This window comes from Panthera leo, chromosome B3 (genome assembly GCF_018350215.1).
Source record: "Panthera leo isolate Ple1 chromosome B3, P.leo_Ple1_pat1.1, whole genome shotgun sequence".
Taxonomy (NCBI): domain Eukaryota; kingdom Metazoa; phylum Chordata; class Mammalia; order Carnivora; family Felidae; genus Panthera; species Panthera leo.
The window spans coordinates 110,253,808-110,279,196 of NC_056684.1; the positions used below are offsets into that span (position 1 = coordinate 110,253,808).

The 25,389-nt window shown below is 41.9% G+C and overlaps 1 protein-coding gene across 5 annotated transcripts; it reads right to left on the bottom strand.

Annotated features, from left to right (window-relative positions):
* Window positions 1-1,893: 1,893 nt before the first annotated feature.
* On the bottom strand, window positions 1,894-25,385 carry ZBTB25 (zinc finger and BTB domain containing 25). 5 transcript variants are annotated; one of them, XM_042943480.1, is made up of 4 exons: window positions 22,738-24,259; window positions 11,126-11,305; window positions 6,860-7,803; window positions 1,894-2,642 (listed from the first exon to the last, which is right to left on the bottom strand). In XM_042943480.1, the coding sequence occupies exons 1-4, from the start codon at window positions 22,866-22,868 to the stop codon at window positions 2,587-2,589; spliced, it is 1,311 nt and encodes a 436-aa protein (XP_042799414.1). In that variant the 5' UTR covers window positions 22,869-24,259; the 3' UTR covers window positions 1,894-2,586. The 5 variants fall into 5 exon arrangements, with proteins under 5 accessions (XP_042799414.1, XP_042799417.1, XP_042799415.1 ...); XM_042943483.1 differs by lacking the exons at window positions 1,894-2,642; window positions 22,738-24,259 and adding an exon at window positions 25,106-25,385 and having other exon boundaries at window positions 6,208-7,803; XM_042943481.1 differs by lacking the exons at window positions 1,894-2,642; window positions 22,738-24,259 and adding an exon at window positions 24,271-24,659 and having other exon boundaries at window positions 6,208-7,803.
* Window positions 25,386-25,389: the final 4 nt, after the last annotated feature.

The following is a 25,389-nucleotide window of genomic DNA, read 5'->3' on the forward strand; positions in this document are numbered from 1 at the left end:
CTCAGAAAATGGAACTGGTTGGAAGGAAGGGAGGGAAGAAAGGTAATAAACACCCGCTTAGGGGTGCCTGGCTGGCTCTGTCGGAAGAGATGTGACTTGATCTGGTGGTCATGAGTTCCAGCCTCACGCTGGGTGTAGAGATTACTTAAAATAAACAAAACAAAAAACCCCACCAACTTAGAAAATCAGTTGTTGAACCATAGTTAAAAAGGAAATTCCAGGGGTGCCTGGGTGGTGGCTCAGGCGGTTGAGCGTCTAACTTTGGCTCAGGTCATGATCTCACAGTTCATGGGTTCCAGCCCCAGGTCAGGCTCTGTGCTGACAGCTCAGACCCTGGAGCCTGCTTCCGATTCTGTGTCTCCCTCTCTCTCTGTCTCTCTCTCCCTCTGTCTCAAAAATAAATAAACATTAAAAAAAATAAAAAGGAAATTCCAGAAAATTATAGGCCAATCTCACAGGATGTCAATGTAAGGAAACAGGAGGCAAGAAGCAAAGGAATATTTACTCATATGTCCCTGGATTTATCTCTTGACCAGGCAGGCCACCAAAAACTGAGTCTGACGTCTGGTTAGAAAAGCAAATGTTGATGGGGAATAAAATGCCAAGGACTTAATGTTAAAGACTTAGAAGAATCCTCAGATGAGCTCAATGTAACAGTCACAGTGTTATATTTAAAAAACCCATCTGTTGCAATATTTACACGTAAATTGGAAGCTTCTTGATTAAAGAGGGACGTCAAAATACAGAGGTACCCAACATATTATAGAATTCTAGGAAAATTCTTATTAGTCATGACTAAATGAGACCCAGCAGTAGCTAACTAAGTACTAAATAGTGAATTAAACAAATAGTGATGCCAGATTTGAGTGTCATATAAAATGGATTTCTAAAAGATACACGGGTGCCACCTTTTGGCCAGATTAAAAATTTACACAAATTATAACCCACGATCACATGTTAATTTCACAAAGAGACCGTGTTAGACATGGTTGTTTAATTCAAACATTATGTGAATAGATTTTAAACTGCCTTGTTGCTTAATACAGCTGATTTTTAATCACATTTTTTTATTTTTTAAGACCTGGGATAGAAGATAATGCAAAGAGAGTTTAATTCTGAACTAACGCAATTCATACTTGGTAAGTATTCCTTTAGTTCTTGACAACCATCACAAAACTTATTTTAAGCTTTTAGACCAGGATTAGTCGACTTCAGCACTGTTGATGTTTTGGGCTAGATAGTTCTTTATTTGAGGTGGAGGTGCGGGCTGCCTCCTGCATTGTGAGATGTTTAGCAGCATCCTTGGCCTCTACCCACTAGATGCCAGTAGCAACTATCCCCTCCCCAGCCCAACCCAGTTGTGACAACCAAAAACATCTCTACATTGTGAAATGTCCCCAGGGAAAGGGGGATCACCCTGTGTATGGTTAGCTTGCAGTGTCAACTGGCCACAGGTGCACAGATATTTGGGCAAACATTATTCTGAGTGTGTCTGTGAAGGTGTCTTTGGATGAAATAAACATTTGAATCCGTAGACTGAGTAAAGCAGACTGCGCTCCCTAAAGTGAGTGGCCCTCATCCAGCTGAAGACTGAATAGAACAAAAAGGCTGACCCTTTGAGAGTAAAGGCAACTTCTCCTGCCTATTAATCTGGGACATTGGTCTTTTTCTGCCTTTGTGGATCTCAAGCCTGCTGGCTTTTGGACTGGAATGATACCATCGGCTTTCCTGGGTCTCCAGCTCGCCAACTGCAGATCTTGGAACATCTCAGCCTCCATATTTGTGAGTCAATTCTTTATAATCAATCAACCTCTCTCTCTCTCTCTCTCTCTCTCTGTACTACACGCTATTGGTTGTTTCTCTGGAGAACCCTGAGTAATACATGCTGGTTGAGAACCACTGTTGTACATTAGGTTACTAGAGAAAATACAGGAAACAGGGAAGAAAGAAAGAAGCAAAGCAGGGAACTACTGGGCAATGGCTAGACGTTACCTTTCTTTCCAGAGATGGTAGTTGGAAAGCATTTGATTGGGACACCAATCTTCTATTAACACAGGTTATGGTTGATAAGACCTGGGCTCACTGATGCATTTTTGCATTACACATCCAAGATGGCCCCTGGCACAGAGACTTACTTACCCCAGTGCTAGGATGACAACACTTGGCAGACACTGCTGTAAAATAAGAACAGTCTATAAGCCGCACTTAAAAAAGGTTTTGTTTATGATCAAGTCACATTAATTTATTGGTCGTGATAAAATACATGAAATCCACTGTTTTCATTCCAAATAGAGAATACAAAACTTTCTAAGTTAATGTGTCGGAAGCAAACTCACGGTGCGTAAGGTGGGAAGAGTTTAACCATACAATGTACTATTCTCTGCGGTCTCCTGAATTTGCCATGTGTTACTTGTACGTGGAGGATTTCTTCTGTGGGCCTTTCTTCTTGCACAAGTGTTTGAATTCCAAGTTTCTTTGAAACTATTTTAAGTTCATATTTGATCTACGCTGACTAAATGACTTTATTTGGCACAAAATGGAAGAGCCAGTGGCAGTTAATGTCAGATGCGTCGGAGCAGTTGTCTACTAAGCAGTCGAGCGTGGCACAGAAACATGCTGCAGCACAACGGGTTCTTCCAGGTCTTAAAGACAAAAATTGCAGTTGGTGATTCCTTGTATTTAAGACATCCAGGCTTGGGGCCGTATAATCTCACCAGTTTTCAAAAAGTCCAACCATACAAACATAGAAGTACAGCAGGGAACAATCATTTACAGATTTCACTCTTAGGAATTTAAAAATTAATTATAATCAAATCCCTTAGAGCTACATTTAACGTAAAACATACAAAGACACAGATTACATTATGAAAACTCTTCGTGTGGCTTATTTTACCTCAATTACTACTAAAAAATGACACTTATCAAGGATCTGGGTTACAACACTAAGAATTTGCCTGGGCAGATAAACATTAATGGAATTATACCATTTTCCAGACTATCTTTTTCCATGATTAATAGGTATTTCCTTCAGTTTAAAGTGAGGCCTTTCCAATGTTACTTTAATAGAACATAATGAATAACTATGTTATTATCCCCACTCTATTTCTTGTCTCCATGTACTTTTTAGATGACCTACAGCAAAGAAACGAAAATGATATTTTCTCCATTGCTTTTGTTCTTTTTTTTCCATGTGTAAACAATATGTTTGGGGTAACTTTCCATGAAGCTGAAATTGGCAAGGTTTTATTCCCAATAATGCCAATGAACGAATATCCCCCTTCCTAAAGTCTAAAGAGAAATACTACTGATTAAACTACAATAGAAATGGAATTCTGGCAATGTTGCCGTTTCTAGAGTATTTCTAAAAAATAAAAGGAAGAACTGTGTCAAAAAATTATTGAATATTAAATAGTATATGACTGCTTCTAAGACATTCTAGAGTTTACAGGTTGGAATACTGAAGTTAATAGGTTTAGCTATAGAATATATGTAGTTTTCTTTATATGGCTGGTTTTTATTAATAATATTAAGAGAACTTAACACAATTCCTCACAACACCCCTGTGAGGTAGGGATTGTTTATGTCCACTTTACAAGTGAGAAATCAGAAAAACAGAGCAAGAAATAATAATCTCAAGATATAGAAATCAAGAAATTTTGGTTTTCTTATAAGGCAAACTGCACTTATGAGTACCAGAGTTCTGACAATATGCTAATAGGGACAAATACTGAAACAAGTCTGTTTTTCTCCAGAAAACAACTATATGTAGGCTGTGGAAAGAAGAGAGAATCCTAAGTTGATCCAAGAAGAAAATGTCTGCTTAGTATTTGCCTCATACATTAATTAAGGTGCATCTAGCATTTCCAGTTTTAAGAGCTTGGTAATCATGCAAACCACATTATATGGTTAAGATTACAGCTCATTTTACAGATGATGAGGTCAAAACTAAAGGGTTTAGCTGAAAGAACCTTTTATATATATATATATATATATATATATATATATATATATATATATATATATATATATACAAAGTAGATTCTCTTAGTAAGGAATCAAGTCTTAAAAAAATACACTCAGGGCACAGTATTAATTATACGTGTAACAGTTATTTTTAGAATATGCCTGTTGAATGAATGAAAAAAATTAAACAGGGGTCAGTTCCCACACCACTATTCACTGATTCTCTGCAACCCACCTTTTGGGACTTTTTTCCTATAAAATGGAGTTAACATTTTCCCACTTCCTAAAATAGAATATTATGAAGACTAAAAGAAAGAACATTTGCTCTGAATTTCTAACATTAAAAGGAACTAAATGAATGAGAATAAAAATACAATTAACCATTATGTTCTTAACGTCTAATAAGTATAAATATATTTCAGCTTTAAATTAATGTCCGCCGTGGCCAATCAGCCACAAGCAAACACAATTTCTCCAGACTCTGCCCTGAACTGCTACCCTACACCTCAACTCATATGCACCCGCAGTCCCACCCTTCAGCTACGCACTTCTTGTGTCAAGGACTAATGACTGAGCAAGAAGAAAACAGAGAAGGAAGAAATCAGAAAAACTGTCATCCTAGTGAGAAAAATAAAATTTCACTTGAAGAAGGCCGAGGAGTATATCATGAGTAGCCTAAAATACATGAAATCGATGTTAAGATGTGTGTTCACCCTATGAGATGAAATCTTTGAGGGCAGAAAAGTTTGAATCATTGTTTAAGTGACTTAAGTTTAAGATTAGATGAAGTTCTCACCCCCAAGAGCAACACATTTGTTTTTAGCCACTCCCAATGTAACTGCTACTATAAAAACAGCTAGTTAGATTTTATTCTCAACACATAACAATCTTGACCCCAGGAAGTTTTAGTCATTTGTCTGAGGGAGAAACGCTACTGCCTTAGACAATGCCCAGTAGTTTCTTCATTCAGCCTTCAAGAATAACTTACCACTTCATAAGTCACCTAAACTCAGTGTTTACCCAGAGAAAACCTTTGTGCCCTTAGAATGGGCTGGATTACTCTTTCAGCTCCCTTCTGACTCCACTCTGATGCTGTCAGGAGATGTCTTCAGAAGGATGCAGTCAATAAAGGAGCTCAGAGTTTCTGTATACAGTTAAATTGTACGCCTCACAAGCCAGATTTATTAAAATGTCTGTGAGGCTTTGAATTTAACAGGGCAGCACACACAAAAAAGATGAGGCTGTTTTAAAGCCTCTCTGCTTTGTTATTCTTGATTAATCTTTGAAATTTAAACATTTCAGAAACAATTTGGATCTATCCTTTGTGGTGAAGTTTGACCAGCTATTCTCCAGCTACATAAAGCAGGACAATCTATCATTTAGCCCATCAGTTTTAATTTTTCTGGTGTTTTAGCTTTGTAAGTTTCACTGTTATAAAAGGGAGCTAAGGTTATTCACAAAGGGAAAGCTATCATGGACTTTAGACATAGTTCTAGGACACTGTGTGTACTGTTAGTTTTATGGACCAGAAACAAATGAAAACTGTGTCACTGAAAAACTACTTCTTCAAGTGATAGAAAATTAACATCAACTTAGGCAGCCTAGAAAATCCTCGGGCGCTGAGGGTAGAAAGACAATTTGTATTTTATCATTTTCCTCTCTAAGCTGATGTAAATTTCTGGTCATAAAAAAAATCTCAAATTTCTCTTAAGATCCTTAAGAAAACGTTCTAGATTAAGGTAACAACATTGGTATTAGTCAAGGCAGTTCTGTCTGAAGCTCTGTTTATCTAGGTGTATGAACATTTCTGTTTCTCTGCTTAGGATTTTGTTTTACTGTTTGAATCTCCTCCATTTCTCTCTTTTCACTAAAATATTTTTCATTAACAATGAGGTATGCTCAATGTGAAAAAATAAATAAAAGCCATGCAAGATGCTGCAGAGCTAATAAGTAAAAAGTGATTTTAAAACTACTCATGATTTATTATAGCTATGCCTTAAAACAAAATTTTTATACATTATATAGTTATGCATTAGAAATAACTTTAACTCCCTATGTGGAAGAAAATATTATTATTGTTTTTTATTATTTTTAAATCTTTAATGTTTATTTATTATTGAGAGACAGAGCGTGAGTGGGGGAGGAGCAGAGAGAGGGAGACAAAGAATGTGAAGCAGGCTCCAGGCTCCGAGCTGTCAGCACAGAGCCCATGTGGGGCTCGAACTCAGAATGGCAAGATCATGACCTGAGCAGAAGTTGGATACTCAACCAACTGAGCCCCCCCAGCGCCCCAGAAAATATTTTAAATAGTCTTTACAGTGGCTTATTCATGTGAAAAATTAGCCAAAACTGATAGTCTAGAGTATTCTTTAAAAAATTTCATTTACTTCATTTTCAATTTGGTTTTACTGATTCTACTTAGAAATTCTATAAATATTTACTCTAAAGTTCCATAATTCTTACACTGATTTCTGATTGCGTAATTGCGATTTATGAACGGTTCACGGCTCTACTTGAAGGTTACATTTTAATAGCCATGTGTATAACATACCTTACAATAAGACCTAATATATACCACCTTAAAGCTATGGATAAATGGCAAAGAAAAAAGCGAACAGACGTTGAGGAGGAAGAGAGTTTATGAATAAAAAAATGCATGTGGATTTTTTTTCAGAATTGGTATAAAAATTATGGAGGAGAAAGCGCTACTCCACAAGGATAGTGTCCACACTTTCTTGTGTGAGCTCTGACTCTAAGGCACAGGATGAATCTAACTGTTCTTGCGACAAGCAAGAACTTCTCAGGGGGACATCAGACCAGCTGTCACAGTACGGCTGAAATCTCTGGGCTACCGCATTACTGAACCTTTGGCATCGGTTGTATCTGGAAGATTTACCTTTGTGTATATACATGTGTTCCAGCAGTTGGCTTTTTCGGAGAAATTTATGACCACAGATGGAACAGCTGATTTTTCTTTTCCTTGAAAAAGAAAAATTACAGTTTAATTCTACTGGCTCTGAGTCTTTGGAGATCAGAGACACTTGGCTGATCTGCAGAGGCTCGGTGGTACCCTGGTTTGAGTGGTCAGGCTGCTGCTCATTCTCCTTGACAATGAAGGAGCTGACCCTGCGGCATTCAAGAGCCTCACTGTTTTCATTAAGCGGATGCACTTCACCAAGGTCGTTGCTTTCCAGAATGGAAGCAGGGACACCAAACGGGAGGGATCCGGACACGTGGGTATGGAGATGTTGTCTTAGGTTACTACGGGAATCAAAACGTTCCCCACAGTAATGGCATAAGTGTATTTTGATACCGCTTTCGGTGAAAGTGGGGCCTGTCACCTCCGCTGAGGGTGAGGGATGGCTCTGGGAGATCACAGACTCTGGGTCACATCTCTCCTGCTTGATGGACACTGGGGGCTTCTGGTGTTCCTCCAAGGCCTGGGCAGCAGGACGGGCCCTCTGCTGATCGGCAGTGCCATCATCCAGCCCAATAGCGAGAGAGAGCTGCAGCTGGGGGTGGTCGCCCTGCGCAGCAGCCCTGTTGCCACTGTTACTGGCAGGAGCTTCTTTGACCTCCAGCCCCGGTTTGACAGCTGTTTTTTGGGTTGTTGAGATCTGAATGCCATACAGATTGGAGGACTGCACAGTCTCTGGTGAGAACACCTGATTCATTTCAGTCGCAATGTGAGAAAGGTAGTCGGCGTGAAGAAATCGAATCCCTTCCTCCAGGCGACTATGATCCACAATCTGTTTTGGCCCTTTCCCCGTGTACATAATGTGCAGCAAATAGCTGAATATGTCAGGTTGGATATCAGTTGGTTGTATTTTTATGCATTCACTGTTAAAAACAAAAAACAGAACCGCACAAAATGAAATGACCAGCTGGCCTTTTGGGTAGCAGCATACAGTCTAAGGCTAACGTGATTTCTTCCCAAGAAGTTCAAACTTAGCAATCTGCCTTGATGAAACATATCAACGGAAAGTTAAACTTTCACTATACACCAGCTCTGTGGCCCAGCAACAAGTCTTCATGTCTTCAACCTACCGCCTAAAGTTAAGAAACACACACAGATGTTCTGAGGAGTTCAACATTTAGTGACTCCTAAGTGATATGCCCTATACAAGCTGCCAGGGAGTAGAAACGTGATGAATAAAACAGGTCCCTTGCTGTTAAGGAACTTACCAGTCTTTTGAATATATAATCAAAAGAACTGAGAATGGGGACCCAAAGGACACCTGCACGCCAGTCTTCACTGCAGCATTATTCACACTAGCCAAAAGGTGGAAGCAATGCGAGTGTCCAGCAACAGGTGCCTGGATAAACAAAATGTGGCCTGTCCGTACAGCGGACTATTACTCAGCCAGAGACAGGAATGAAGCTCTGACACCTGCTACAACATGGATGAACCTGGAAAACGTCTGGTAGGTGAACTAAGCCAGACACAGAAGGACACATTTTGTAGGATGCCACTTATAAAAAATATCTAGAGCAGGCAAATTCATGGAGACGGAAAGTAGATTAGAGGTTACCAGCAGTTTGGGCCGGGAGAGATGGGGAGCTATTGCTTAATGGGCACAGAGTTGCTGTTTTGGGTGATGAAAAGTTTTGGAAATGACAGCAGTGATGGTTGCACAACGCTGCTGAAAATGGTTCAAATGGCAAACTTTATGTTATATATATTTTACCAAAATAAAAAATATTAAAAATTTTAAAAGGATCTATTGAAATTGGCAATATTTAGAATTTCAATTACACTAATCCCAGGGGCACCTGGGGGGCTCAGTCGGTTGAGCATCCGACTTCGGCTCAGGTCATGATGTCGTGGCTCGTGGGTTCGAGCCCTGCATCAGGCTCCATGCTGACAGCTCACAGCCTGGAGGCTGCTTAGTTCCTGTGTCTCACTCTCTCTCTACCCTCCCCTGCTCGCACTCTCTCTCACTCTCTCTCTCTCTCATAAATAAATAAATAAATAAATAAATAAATAGCACTAATCTTATTTTGGCTTCCTAACTATATTAACACATCTAGTCTTTACATCACAAATGAATACAGGCATAACTTTGAAAAACTTCAAAATAACCCCAAGCCCAATTTTTAGATATGAATCTAGAATTCAGATAATAGGTGGAAATAATGAGTGAACAAGAAATTGGGAAACACCCTGCAAGATGAGGATAGACAGAACCTGAGGGAAGTGCTGGATGTCAAGGATCAACAGAACCAGTCAACGGACTTACCTTCTCTGAAGCAAAACTTTGTGAATGCTTCACAGTGCACTGGGTGTCAGTAAGTATAGCGATAATCCGTTTCTTTAGTCCCCGTATCTCGGGATTGCCTCCTGGGTTTCACTCTTAGCTCTCACCCACCCACTTCCAGGGTCTGTGGCAGGGCTTTTTTATATCGGTACAGAGCTCTGTTAACTGAGGATTTTTAGTTGCTCAACAGAGATACCAGACAGCAGGCCTGACACCTTTGCATCTCTTGGATTTAGTTCAGCGTGCATGGTGCCTGGCACACAACAGGCGCTTTGGGAGCTGAACCAACTCACAGCTCTTAGAGGAGACTGATGTGAAGGTACTGTTTCTAAGCCAGTTTCGACACTGACCCTAACTATGACACGTCCTCCCCTCCAACCTCCTCCCTCCTTGTGCCATGCATTCCAGTCATTCTGACGTACTCCGTTTCCTCAACGTACTAGCCTGGTTCATATCTGCCTATGTTTCTGTGCACTTTTCCCTCTGCCTGCAACGTACCTTCCTGCATTCCTCTACAACATCCGGAAAACTTCTCCTGATCCTTCAAGATACAGGGCCTCAATAAAGCCTATTCCAACCTCCTCAAAATAGAGCTGCTGACACTCCACTCTACCTTCTACAACACTTCTATTATAGACGTATCACGTTAATTATTGATAGCAGTAGCTAACAGTGCAAAGCTCCGTTCCAAGCATTTTAATATTATTAATCCATTTAAATCTCAACACCATGGGGTGAGTACACATACAATGCCAGTGTCTTACACAGAAGGAAACTGAGGCACAGACAGATCAATTACACTGCGATTATTTTCTTTACGTGCACTATCTATGAGACTATTAACCCCTTGAGGGCAGGGAGCATAATTAGCCTGTTACTGGGGTCTAGCACAGTGCTGACATTAAGTACCTGATAAATACTTGAGTGAATGAATGGGTAAATAAAAATGTGTAATTGAGGCTAGACTCCTAGTATTTCATGCACGGTCCTTTAAAAAAACATAGAGAATTCTATCCCTTTCAATCGAGGATGGATTAAAGCTATTCTTTAAGAGCTCAGAATCTGAATACCACTTTCCTGCCCTCTTCCTACATACCCATCATGTTGGGATAACCTAAATTCAAAACATCAAAGCACTTTTTGAAAATAGTATTTGAAACAAATGACTTTTGAACTATAGTATAGAATATAAGATGGGTAGAACTATGACATTAAGGCCTTGCTATGAAAGTGCTACAGAACAGGTATCAAAAACTTAGTGGGTTAGAACACAGATCTTTAAAAACACGTATCTGCATTTGAGTGTAACTTATTGGGGGGCTATAATCCTGGATGGACCAATTATTTACTTCAACCTCAGTCTTCTTTTCTCTAAAATAGTGTGGATAAGAGGCACCTGGCTGGCTCAGTCGACTAAGCATCTGCCTCTTGAGTTCGGCTCAGGTCATGATCTCACAGTTCATGAGTTCAAGTCCCACATTGGGATCTGTGCTAATGGTGTGAAATCTGCTTGGGATTCCGTCTCCCTTGCTCTCTGCCCTCAATCCCCACCCCCACCCCCACACTGGGTTCTGTTTCTCTCTCTCTCAAGAATAAATAAACAAATAAACTAAAATAAAATAGTGTGCATAACAGTAGAATGTACATTAGGTAAATACTTAGTGCTTGGGTATGGGATAAGCCTCCAATAACTTTTAGCTATTACTGTTTTCATTTTTACCTTCCACCATGGATCCTACACACAGAGATGAATTACTGGATGTGTAAAAAAAAAAAAAAATACATAACTTTTTTTTATTTCTTAAGATGACCCCATGACAAAGAATCCCCCAAATGATGTTACAATAGGTTTAGCTATATCACAATATTTAAAATTCTTCTGATTTACAAAAGCACATCCTTACCTTGTTTGGTGAATAAATATCATCTTGAAATAGTTAGAAAAAGCAGCAAGCACTGCTCTGTGGGCTTTGAAGTAAACGTCTCCAATAGCAACTGTGCAATCACACAGAAAACCAAATTCTCGCTGCATGTTCAGCTGCTGCAGGAGGACAAGGCTATGGCTACCTGTGTCCATTGTGGCTCTGAGAAAAAGCACAATTTTTGTTTGATTTTTTTTTTTTTTTTTTTTACAAAATTAGCTACAGTTCACACACATCTAGAGTACAAGGACACCTAAATTTAAACGAGATTATTCAATAGTTTTTAATACTGTTAATTTCACCCCAAACCTCCTAGCTAACATGAAATCCCCTCCTTATGAAAATACCAATTCTTCGAAAACGGTAAAATATGGTCTTTTTCATTTGGTAAGAAGGTGGCTTGGTATGAGTGACACAGAAGCAAAAGGAAGGCTGTCCTTTTTTAATCTATCTGACCTCAACGTTACCAGTCTGTCCTGTTTCCTCACTGGAAAATGGGATTGAGATGCTGACCCATTCCTCAGAGCTAAATGAGTGAGGTTATGTGACAACCACCTTGTGATGGAAACTGCTATTCAAATGTTAACCATAACTGTTAATAACTTAACAGTGTCCTGGCTGGGCTAGAGGTGTTACTGCTCCTTAGGAATCCTCTATGTGGTCAGGGGACACTGGCCTCCTGACTATCATACAATGTTTGGGAAATGTGTCAGTCACAGTACATTCAGGAGCACTTAAAATAGATACTAAGCCACATCCCCTGATTTACATGGGGCCTGGAACCCTATGGGAAAGAGCCTATACCCTGATATTGACTGGATTCAGACATACATACAAGTATGGAGGCTCCTGAAGAAACAATACAGAATGGGACCACTGGTCCTGGGAAAAATCACGCATGAGAAAGAACACGCAGAAGAATTCTACCAGCAAGGGAGAGCAGTGTGAGCAGCAAGGGTACTGAGTGCTGTCGTTATGCGTAGGTGGGAGGCCCCGCTTCACCACCTCCTCCCCAACCGTGTAGACAGCCACCAGTGTTTTAAGGAGAAGGCGGCCGGGTACGAAGGTCATCACTGGCAAGCTGGGGAAAACCTTCTCTAAAAGAGCAATTTCTGCGAAAAAGAATGAAGTTTCCTCACTAGCCAGAGACCAAAGTCAAAGAGGTCAGCGTTGAAAGTGTGGGGTTAGCTGTCTGGAGATTGGCCGCAGCTTGGGCAGCAGACAGCTGAGTGATCAATTATATAATAGAACCAGCTAACACTTAACGGTGTTTCCTTTCCCTTAGGAACTTTCTACTCATTTAATTCTCAATACAACTCTACAAGAAAGGGAGTAAGCAATGCACCTTACAGATGAAGAAACTGAATCAGTGCAGAATAAACGGACTCAAGTCATATTGCTAGTAAGTGGGAGAGCAGGGGATTCAAACCCAGGTACTGGGCTCCCGAGCCCAAATGTCCTCCCTTTCCACCTTTCAGAGGGAACATGACCGACAAACTGGAGATGCTTAGGGAATGGTCAGGTTATACATCAAGACACACAGGGAAGCCTTGGGGCACCTGGGTGGCTCAGTCAGTTAAGCTTCTGACTCTTGGTTTCGGCTCAGGTCATGATCTCCCGGTTTGTAAGTTTGAGCCCCGCATCGGGCTCTGCACTGACAGTGTGGAGCCTGCTCAGGATTCTCTCTCTCTCCCTCTCTCTCTCTCTCTCTCTCTCTCTCTCAAAATAAACTTTAAAAGAAAAAATTATGAAGTAGTTCAGATGGACAAATAGGCACAGAGAGCAATGGGACAAACATGCAGCCACCCAGCCCTGAGCACATAAGGTAAACGTTACAAACATGGCAGAGACCCCCTGCCATCTCTCCCTCGTTTGCACTACCTCCTACCTTGCCTCTGAAGGCAGTCATCATCCTGACTTTGGTGTTTATGACTGTCTTGTAACAGCATTATGTTCTTGCTGCATCTGTACATATCCCTTAAGAAGGGAGAGTACTATTTTGCATGTTTTAAAAATGTATGTAAATAATAGCATACTTCAGGAATCCTGCAATTTGCTGCTTTTAGTTCTACATTCATAAATTGCTTTTTAAAATTCTACTTACTCACACGTAAGTTTCTCCTAAGCCTCCCCCAATTAAAAAATAAATGAAAACAAAACTCTTACTCCTTGCCATCTCATTTTAAAAGCCTGTAAGCAGTAATGAAATAAGGAAAATAACAGAACCTACAGAGACCCGAACCTCAATAAAAATCCAAATTGTAAGTATTGTTCCAAAAGGCCATTTGACTAAAAGTCACTACTTATCGTATTTGCTACATTACCCAGAATCCTGAACTCCACCAATTTAGAGAGAGATTTAAACACCAAAATAAAACTGGGTATACTGAAGATTTCACCATGTGAAAAACATGTGTCTTAGATTCAATGAATGGTTCAAAGTGAAGTAGCTTAAACTAGCCTTACAAATTGTTTAAAGCAAAACAAAACCTCAGATCATAAACATTTTCACCAGATCTATATCTATCTGTCTATATATAGTGCAGTAGTATAATGAGCTATTGAACCACATGGAAATGAGAAAGGGCACACTAAAAAGCCACATATACAAAAATGTTGTGGTTAATCGTCTATGAGTAACAGTTAAATTCTTCACTTACTGAACACATTTTTTTTGAAGAGAAACTTAATAAAGAAAAAATTATTTGAAAGCACGCATTACACAAGGCCCAGGGATAGAAAAAAAATTACACAGATACTGCAATCAAGAAGACTGCAGGCTAATAGGGGAGACAAAACATAAAACATAATAATTATGATATAAAGTAAAAGTGATAAATGTCCTAAGAGCAGTTCAGAGAACACGTTATGGGGCGGGGGGGCAGGGACAACAGCAGGTGACTCAATGGAAAATAAGCCATTATTTAGATGGACAGGCAGAGGATGAACATAGCATTCCAGGCAGAAAAAAATAGGATGAATAGAATTACAGGGAAGAGTGTGAATATACAGGTAACTGAAGAATTCAGTCGGGCATAGAAAAAACAAAAGTAAGTGACTAACGAGATGTGGTTAGCTCACACAGGGTACCAATTGTAAAACTGAAAGGTACTCCAGTTGTGTTTGAGATGAACTGTTAAGACGTTTTTGCTGGAGGGAGAACACATAGTAGTTAAAGCTCAGACCCTGGAATTAGACAGCTTGGATTAAAATTTCAATTCTGTCATTTAGCTGTATGATCTTGAGAAGATATTTAACTTTCTGGTCTTTGGTTTTACTTGTAAACTATGGATGGATAATTACAGTATCTATCTATCTCACAGGTTGTTATATAGATTTAATACGATAATGCATATAAGCACTTAAAAGTAGTGGGGCCCATAATACCAAGTATCATCATCATCATCATCAGGCCTGTTAGTCAAACTGCTCTAGTAACAATACATAAAAAAGATTAGCAAGGGAAAGGTATGGAGAAATAAAGACCAGCAAGGAGTCTGCTGTAATATCCAAGTAATGGCAGTGGGAATGAAGGAATAAAAAAAGACGCACCAGACGCAGAACTGACATGACCTGGCAGCAGACTAGAAGTGATAAGCCACAGAGAATATCAAGTCAAAGGTGAGTCTCAGAATTCCAGCTTGGGTCACTGTTAGAATTCGTTCCTCCCTTCAGGTCGTATTTGCAGAATAACTGTCAGGTGTCAATACAAAGGCAGGGTCCCAGAATGCTGGGGAAGAGGCACAGAAGCTGTCTTAATAAAAGAGAAGTTTCATTTTGGACATAGTTCAAGGTGTTCACGCTAGGACATCTGAGTAGAAACGCTTGGTGATCAATGAGACAACATGAGGACTGGGGCTCTGGAGATCAGGGCTAGACAGAGAGAGAAGGGCCTCAGTAATTACACAACCGAAGCCACCAGGAGTGGATGGGACTACTGAGTGAAATAAGAGGGAAAAAAAGCTAAGAATGAATCCTTGAACAACACAGAAAAGACACAAGAAGAAGAAAAGGAGAAATAAAATATATTTTCTTATATAAGGGAATGGTGAAGGAAAGGCAAGAGCCTTGGCTGGGGGAGCCCAACAGCCTCCATTTTCCATGGTGGAAAATGCTGCAGACAAACGTGAGGATGAGGCCTATTACAAATGCCCCAAGTGTGGGGACCAAGAGGTTTCTGGTGACCTTTGACAATGGGAAAGCAGCAAGAGCAAAATATCTCACTGCAAGAGGATGTTAGAAAGCACACGTCATAAGTAGGTACAGATAGGATAGGGCACTGAGAATAGGCAGCTTCAGCTTGGAGAAGACTTCCAGCCTGAAGAGGGGTGGAGTCTCTAGAAGCCAGAAGGAACACAAGCAGAAGTCTTAAGTGTAGTAGTCAGCCACAGAGAAGAGAGGGATTTCTTTCTGATGGTGGCAAGGAGATGATGAGGTGAGGGGAGAATGTGAGAGTAGTCTGTAGATGGCTTTGATTTACAATATTATGAAGTTAGTCCATATGCAAAGGGAAGAGCTGAATTTAGGCCTTGAAAGAAACCTAGAGTAATAATCCCTGATGCTAACATATAGTGATGAAGTTCATACAGAACTTTCACATAAAACAATCTCTTTTTCTCTTTTAGGTGTGATACTTTCTATTAACCTGTCTTCAAATTCATGGACTCTTGTCATTTCTGTTAAACTCATTCAGTGAATTTTTAATTTCAGATATATTTCCAGGTCTAAAATTTTCATCTCATTCCTTTTTAGTGTCTGGTTCTCTGCTGAGATTTCCTATTTCTTTGCCCATTACCACTTTACTTTATGTTCTTGAGCATAGTTATAATAGCTACTTTAAATCTTCTCTGCCAGGGGTGCCTGGGTGGCTTGGTCAGTTAAGTGTTTGGCTCAGGTCATGATCTCACAGTTTGTGAGTTCGAGCCCCGCGTCAGGCTCTGCGCTATTGGTTCAGAGCCTGGAGCCTGCTTCGGATTCTGTGTCTCCCTCTCTCTGCCCCTCCCCTCCCCTGCTTGTGCCCCGTGTCTCTCTCTCAAAAATAAACATTAAATCTTCTCTGCCAAATCCAACCTCTGGGTCATCTTGGAATCAATCTTCATTAATTAGGGTGATAGTTTTCTGTTTCATTTTGGACAATATCCTAGACATTGTGATTACTGCAGTAAAGACTCTAGATTCTGTAATATTCTTCCAAAACACATTGATGTTTTTGCTTTGTTGTTATAATTAACTTGGTTGGACTTAAACTCCAAATTCTGCCTGCCCTCTGGTTCAGTGTTTTTAGCAGTAGGTGTGCCGAATGGGGGTTGCTCCACATATATCTAAGTTTAGGGATTGGCAAGAGATTCAAGCTGAGTAATATACAGTATTTGGGGTCCTCCCAGCATCCTTTCTGGAATTTTCCTTTTCTTCCCAGCTGTGTGATCACCCTGAACTCTGTCCTCTTTTCTTCAAGCAAGCAAGATTACAGGTTATTAACCTAATTTTAGCCATCTCCTCATGTCACCAACAGGAGTCTTCTCTCAGGATAAAAGCCATAGAAATGGAAATGTGCCCACTGCTGTTCCCTTCTCCCAAGTATAGACCTTATTCCAGTTTCTGCCTGATTTTTGTCACTTTCAAATGCCATCTGGTAGTTTCTAAAGCTTTTTTTCAAGTTCATACAGTTGACCCTTGAACATTGGTTTGAGCTGCACAGGTCCACTTATATGTGGATTTTTTTCCATAAACACAGTACTGCACATATATTTTCTCTGACCTATGATTTTTTTTTTTTTAAAGTAAGCTCCAGGCCCAACATGGGGCTTCAACTCAGAACCCCGAGATCAAGAGTCGAACGCTCTACTGACTGAGCTAGCCAAGCGCCCCTTCCTTATGATTTTAGTAAGTTTTCTTTTCTCTACCTTATTATAATATAGCATATTATACATATAAAAAATGTGTTAGTTGACTGTTTATGCTATCAGTAAAGCTTCCAGTCAACAATAGGCTCTTAGCAGTTAAGCTGAGGGTAGGGAGTCAAGTTATATGCAGATTTTCAACTGCAGAGGGGTTGGTACCCCTAATCCCCACTCAGTGCAAGGGTCAAATGTAGTTTTTATTTCAGAATTGTCCCAACAGGAACTACTCAGCCATTATCACCCTTCATCAGTTCTAAATAGTCCTGGACTCAAGATCCACTTACACTCTTAAACACTATTAAGGACTGCAAAAGGCTGTTGTTTATGTGGATTATATTTATCAATATTTGCCATATAAAAAATTAAAAGTGAGACTTTTTTTTGAGAGACATAATGTGTTAGCATGTGAGCAAGGGAGGGGCAGAGGGGGGACGGGGAGAGAGGGGGAAGGGGGGAGGGGGAGGAGGGAGGGAGGGAGGGAGGGAGGGAGGGAGAGAGAGAGAGAGAGAGAGAGAGAGAGAGAGAGAGAGAGAATCCCAAGCAGGCTCCATGCTCAGTGCAGAGTCCAACGTGGGGCTCAATCCTATGACCCTGGGATCATGACCTAAGCCAACATCAAGAGTCAGATGCTCAACTGATTGAGCCACACAGGTGCCCCAAAAGGGAGACATTTTAAAATTTTTAATTCATTTAAAATAACAGTAAGCCCATTATATATTAACATAAAATATACTTTTTCTAAAAAAATAACTACATATATTTTTTAAGTGGAAGGGTAACATTGTTTTATAGTTAACAATCTTCTGATGCCTGGCTCTAAAAAATACAGCTGGGTTCATTGCTTCTCCGTTCACATAATCTGTTGCCACATTAAAAAAAAAAAATGTTTATTTATTGGGACGCCTGTGTGGCTCAGTTGGTTGATTGTCCGACTTTGGCTCAGGTCATAATCTCAGGATTTGTTGAGTTCGAGCCCTGTGTTGGGCTCTGTGCTGACAGCTCAGAGGCTGGAGCCTGCTTCAGATTCTGTGTTTCTCTCTCTCTCTCTGACCCTCCCCTACTTGCGCCCTGTGTCTTTCAAAAATAAATAAACGTTTAAAAAAAAAAGTTTATTTATTTTGAGAGAGAGAATCCCAAGCAGGCCGTGTGCTCTGAGGTCAGAGCCCTACTCAGGGCTCAATCTCCTAAACTGTCAGATCATGACCTGAGAAGAAATCGAGTCGGTTGCTTAACCAACTGAGCCACCCAGGTGCCCCTGCCACATGTTGTTTCGATTCAAGCATAGTAAGATATTTCAGCCTTGCAAAAGCAAGCTCCTTGTAGATCCTGAAAAGGTTTCCGGAACCTCTGGGGGTCCTTGCACCATAATTTGAGAATCTCTGCCCTATGCTATCTTTTTTTGATCCTATGAGGTAGTAGAGCAGGTACTATATTGGTTCCATTTTATGGTTGAGGAAGCACAGGCTTAGGGAAGGCAGGAAAGGTACCCGACGTCAGGCAATTAGCCATTAACTGACAGTACTTCAGGTCTGACTTTACTTTTATTTTTTTGTTAAAGTTAATTAGTTACTCAAGGACAATTCCTTTTTTTTTTTTAATGTTTATTATTTATTTTTGAGAGCAAGAGAGACAAAGCCCGAGCCGGGGAGGGGCAGAGAAAGAGGAAGACACAGAATCTGAAGCAGGCTCCAGCCATGAGCGGTCAGCAGAGCCCAATATAGGGCTCAAACCCATGAACTGGGGGATTATGCCCTGAGCTGAAGTCAGACGCTCAACCAACTGAGCCACACAGGCACCCTTCAAGTCTGACTTTAAACTCATGCCCTTTCTTTAAAATCCCCATGTAAAACTTTTAACATACATACTGATGCAGATTTTGCAAATATATTGAATTGAATAAGGGGGAAATTTTTCCAAGTGTATAAAATGAAAAAAACTCAGATCTGTTAAAAAAAAAAAAAAACAAAAACAAACCACAACTTACATACATAATAGGCTCATTCAAACTTGTTTGCATAATAATAGACCTTTGATGTTTCAAGGCAACACAACCAGATTTTATCTCATGTCAGTATAGCCAATCCACCACAGAGTTATTAAAAACATTTGCTAATGCAACCTACTTTGCAAATTATTAGCTAAACTTTTCATATAGCCTTTGCTCATTATTTCCTTGACCATCAATTCTATTTTCTCTACTATGTGGAACAGCCAAAGCTTTCTATGCATGCAGAAAGATCTTAGAAGTTACATTTAAGAATTTCCGGTGGAGGGGCAGCTGGGTGGCTCAGTTGGTTGTGTCCAACTCTTGACTTGGCTCAAGCCCTGCATAGGGCTCTGTGCTGGGCATGGAGCCTGCTTAAGATTCTCTCCCTCCCTCCCTCTGGGAGGGAAAAAAAAAGTTAAGAAAAAACGAAATCGGGGTGGCAATTTTAAGATGTGAGAGAGGTTGCAGAAAAATAATTTTATACATTTTATTAAATTGACAAATACCATAGTCAAAATGAAAGAGTACTTCATCTTAAGATGCTTTATTATCAAAGTGGTATTTATACTGTAATAATAAAATCAGTATTGATATTTAAGAAAAACTACAAAATCTTATTTACTAACTCAATTGCAGTAACTCTGGATTAGCTCAAACTAAGTAAACTAGAACAGCTTTATACCAGTATCTATTTTTGTTTAATAAAAAGTTAGCTGACATTTAACATCTTTTAGTTTTTACTTATTTTATATTATTTATTCTCATTTATTTAAATATTTATTGTATTAGACTGGACTCTCAGATCTATGGTAGCCAGACGATAGACGATATCCTTGAATACACAGCTTTTCATTCTCTCAGGCTGTATGAATCTTTAATAAAAAAGAGACATAGGTATAAGACATCTGTTGCTGTAGAAAATAAACAGTCTTAGATATTTTCTCTGTGGTTCCTACCATTGTGACTTTATTATTAATTATAATTAATAGACAAAGAGAAAAGTTGGCAGAGGAATGTGTACAGCTTTTTTGAGATACTTACTCATGGCTATAAATACAAAGATAAAAGCAGATATATTCAAAGTGCCAAGTGATAACAGACTTTATACAATGGTTTTAATTTTTCAATGGTACTTTCACATGACTGTGGAGGTGTAACAGTTTATAATCTAGAGAAGGAATGTTTGCAGAGATCATTTTATCATGGAACAGTAGCTCTTATCACTGACTGTACTGTAAAACTTAAAATGCAGGGGCTGTACTGATGCCTGCTTTCCACTCCACGCTAACCCAAAGACAATTGCTGTGAGGCTCAGATCCTTTTTTAAAAAGCTCTTCAGGTAGTTCTAATATGATGCCTCAGTTAAGAACCACTGTATTAGAAGGGAACCAAGCAACCCGAAGAGAATATTTCACTCTATAATTTCAGAGTAAAAGAAGCAATTTTACAAGAAGTTCTCAAAATGTGGGAATTATACCAATTATGTTAAATGAAAAATCAACTATTGTACTTCTAATGTTAAACAAAAAAATTAGCCAGATCCTAAGAAACAAAAGTGCTCCCAAACTAGTAGAATGGGCACTGGGGGCAGAGGAGGAACACATCATTTCCAGACTTCTTCTAAAGAAGTATTTAGGAAAAAGAGGTATGTCCTCTCAGACGCCATTATGCCTATTTTCATAATATCTGAAAATGATACGGAAATCACAAATCTGAAAATACTGAGATAAAACGTACAGTAATTCTAGGATCTGCTTATGAAAATCACTAAAAATATTAGAAAAGAGGGTAAGAAGCAGACGTGGTAGAAGACACAGGAAGAGCAGTTATGCTCTAGAAACCTTTAACGGAACAGGGAGACGTTAGTTTGGGGCCTCCTGCCTGTTGCCAGACCCAGCCAGCCTACTACATCTCTAACCCCCATCTAACCAACATGTGGGATGCCTGATAAAGCCGCAGCACCAGGCAAACATGAATGCTAATACTGGTGAATGCAAACAGCTAGTGGACCTTAAAAAAATCAGAACCCTGTGAAGGAAAATAAACGGTCTTCTTAGTCCACTGAAAAAATAATGACTGCATTTCTGAAAGAAAAAAAAAAGCTACTCAAAGGACAGCAGAAAGCTGGAAAACGACAATGCTAGTACAGATCTAGAATACAGTATAAACAAGAATAATTATTACTTCTGAATATAGGTGAACCAGTACTTCCTTTGCTACAGAACGTTCCACAAACATGTTATCCACATGGGTTAATTTTGCTTAAAGTGCCTAGAGTTTTTCACAAGGAACCAAAAGTCATTATATGACTGATAAGTACAGGGAAGAAATGAATTAGAAAAATTTCAAAAATAACTAACAATACTATAAACATTTTTTTCTTCAATTAAGATTTAAAAAGGGGTGTGTGGGAGGCTCAGTCGGTCAAGCGTCCAACTTCAGCCCAGGTCATGATCTCACGGGTTCAGGTTCGTGAGTTCAAGCCACGCATGGGGCTCTGTGCTGACAGCTGGGAGCCTGGAGCCTGCTTCGAATTCTGTGTGCCACTCTCTTTTACCCTCCCCCACAACAAGTAAACATGAAAAACATTTTTTTTAAAGATTAAAAAAAAAATTCCCACTGGCAAAGGGAAAGCAGATGTGTGAATAAATTACTAATCCTAAAACTGATGTTTGTTTCAAATACTTTCCTCTTACTCCACTCGCCCTAAACAAGTTCAAGTAGCAATCTTTAGTATCCTAGAAAAAATAATACTGTTCTAGTTAAAGTAGCTACTATTATAATGAGTAAATACTATATGCAAGGCCTTGTGCTAAGTGCTCTATGTACATTCTCCCTTTTAGTCCTCACCTTGACTATGCGTTATTTTAATTTCCGTTTTACAGATGAAGAAAAACCTAGACTTAGTACCCACAACTTGCAGATAGTATAAAGTGGGTATCAAGAGCTAGGTCTGATTCCATAACCTGCGCTGATAACTATCAACTGGAATAGTACTTTTCTTAGCATTCTTCTCTCAAAAGACTGACGTTCGCATGCAATTTGGAATAAATAAGCAAAAACGGAGCACAGGAAGTGGTGTACGAGTACTTTATAATTTATCAAGATAAGAGCACCTGCACTGCTTTTTTAAGACGAGGAAAAAAAAAAAACAACCCTGCAATAATCTAAAACCCCAACTCTGTTCTGGCCCTATTATGACAAAAAAGACAAGTTTTTCTGTAACAAGATGGTCAAGCACCACCTATGGGCCATAGTAAATAAATCACTTTGGTTCAGTGGTGGGGAGGGCATTATGCAACACTTCCCAGCACTGCCTTTGCCAGGATATTTTACGGCCAAGACTCTTGGGCCCCTCCTCCCCAGCTAGACAGCCTGGCTCCTGCCCATTCCCCTCAGGAGATAGGGTGGAAGCACACAGCTCCATTTTCTAAGGCAAAGAGGGCAGCTGAAAGTCCTGCTCAGCCTCTCTGGGCAACCACAGGCGCCAATAAATCAGCCACAGGCGATTCTCTCATCCTTTTCCTGGCTTGAAGTCGTAGCAAGATACAATGCACAAGAGCACTGACTGGACTTGTGAGATAAGTGATCTGGCCTTGAATTCTGCTGTAAATGACAGTATCACAGAAGACAGGTAAATCCTCTAAGTCTGTTTCCTCGCTTGTAACATAGAAACACTACTACCTCCTTTTTTATTAAGTACTCACAATTCATCTATGAAAGTGGCTAGCCACTGCTGGTGCTCAGTAAACAGCGAACAAGCTGAGGAGAATCCATTTCCACTGCTTCCAAATAAGACATTCAGGGAAGGGCTGGGCAAAAAGGTATAGCACGTCATGTGACGCCCCTCCCTGCTTTGTCGCTAACCATCCTTGTGACCTTCCACGGTTTCCCGTAACCTCCCAGCTATCAGAACTAATCTATTCCAAACAAACAAACAAACAAAACCAAAATGAATCTATTACACGTGCTATCCCAGTATCCTGCGCCCTATTAAGGGACTGTTTTCTGATCATGGATAGTTTACCCTTAACCAAAACACATCCAGATTGCTTGCTAAACAGATCTTTGATGCCTTAACCTAAGGAAGCAACCAATGCTGCAAACATTGGTTATTCTTGCAGATAATACGGCTGAATTTTGGAGACAGGCTTTGAGCCCCAAAGTACATCATAGGGAGTCTATTTCACCTAGAGATAATGCCAACCCCATTCCTTAAAATAACAGCCATCACACAATGGCCAAGCCTGGTTTCTCAATAATCTGAATCAAGGCAAGTATATCCCCTCTGGCAGACAGTCTCTACAGTGAGTGGGTTAAACCGGCACTGTGCTCCTGGTGTGGTGGAGAGCCCAATAATCAAGGCCTAGAGCCCTACGGTGCAGTTACTCAAAAGATGTAGGGCTTCTATCAAGCTACACGTTCTTTAGGCCGGGTGTCTTTGATTGTAAAATGAGAGGGATGAACTGGATTTCCTCTAAGGCCCCTTGCAGCTTTAAAATGTCATTCCAACGTATACCTTACACGCTTGACAAAATCCTGTGAGAATCAACAGTTTTGCCAAAAGACCCGAGTCTCAAGAGAACGAATACCAAATATAATTCCCCGGGGGAACCGGGCGTTACTTTAGGAAACACATTAGCTACTATCAAGTTCCAAGTACAGCTCTAGGTGCTGCCTAAGCAGCTTGATTTTTCCAAATAACAAGTGCTAGGTAAGCAGTGAATGATGGGGCAAACTTTTAAAAGAAAAACTGGATTTACTCAGAATGAAATCAATATAATCCGAAAAAAGGAAGAAATGAATTATGAAGGGGGGAGGAACTTCCTGCCCTAGAAACGGGGTAATCACAAACAGGGGTGGGGGAGGGAGAGGACAGTGGCCGAAGCGTCTCGCAGTTTGCACCACGAGACCCGCCCACTTGCGAGAAGGGTCCGCGCGGCCGCCCGGGGAACGCCGCAGGCCTGCTGGCGGGGGTTCCCACGCGGGGTCAGGCCCCGACAGCCACCTTCTGCGGGCAGCGAAAGGTGCTTCTGGGCATCCTCGGCCCAGCGCTCCCTCGCGGTTGCCATTTTCCTCCTGTGCCCTGATTGACATGTCAAACGGACCAGAACACCCCTCTCCCCAGCTACTTGCATCTGTCCCACGACCGGCGCAGCTGCAGGCCGCCGCCCCGGGCGGCTCGCGGCGGGAGGGACTGAGCCCGGAGCAGCCCACAGGGGCCGGGCCGCGTCGCTTACCCAGACGCCGCCGCGGCGGCCAGCCGGCTCCACCGTGCGGGAGGGGCGGCTCCCGCGCCGCGCACGTCACGCGGCGGCGCCGGCTCACGCACCCCACGGTCCGCTCTCGCGCGGCTTCCCGCGCCGGCCGCCCCGCGATGGGCCCACGTGACCGCGCGCCTGGTAGCCGGGGAACGAGGAGAGCGGGGGCAGAAGAGTGCGTGCGTACGTGCGCGCCCGCCCGCCTGCCTACTCAAGAGGCTAGGCGGGGGTCGGCCCGCGCTCTGGGCACCTCCGCCACGGTCCTCAGTCGTGACTCTGTAGGCGGAAGCGTGGAGATGAGCTTGAGCGTCACAGGCTCCCCACACACAACCGCGTGACCCGGGGACTTTCCCCAGGGTGTGCAGAAGCACAGCACTACCTCAGTTCGGGGGTGGGGGTGGGGGAGGATGCGCCCGCGTGTTCGCGGGAAGAGGGGTGGGGGCGCGGGGCCAAGGAGGCCGAGCCGCTGGAGCCTGAGGGGGGGTGCGGGGGGAGGCGGGCTGGGCGGGGTGGGGCATGGCGGGGGAAGTGACTCAAGGCCAGAGGCGGACAGGCCCATGGCAGGCGGAGTGGGGGGAGCGCGGGGAATGGGTGACCCCGGACCGACTGGCGGCGCACGGGACAGGGCGAGGGTGCCGGCGCCCCCAGAACGCCGGGGACGAACCGCGCGGGGAGGCCCAGCTGCTGAGCCCTCCGGGACAGGGGTCTGACATCTGGACGGAGTGGGAAAACAGCATCCTGCCCTTGGGGAGTCGGGAGGAGCCCAGTCCCATCCAGCTGTGCAAACAGGAGGAGGAGGAGGTCCCAAGCCTACCCTTGGGAGAGGGGCTAGAGGGGTGGTAAAGCCGCCGCCGCCGCGCCGGCCCCCGCGGTGCGGGTTGCGCCAGCCTCCCCGGAGCCCGACGCAGAAACTTGTTGCAAACAAACAGGCGACCGCGGGTGCCCCTAGCAGCCAGCGGCGGAGTGGGTGGGCGGGCGAGAGGGAGGGGAAGGCTGGCGGACGCCGCAGCGAACTGGTGGGCAGACCCGGAGTCGCCGCGTAAGCGGGGCCGGCTCAGTGCGGTGCGGCAGGCGCGGCTGTGCGGCAGCGGAAGTCCT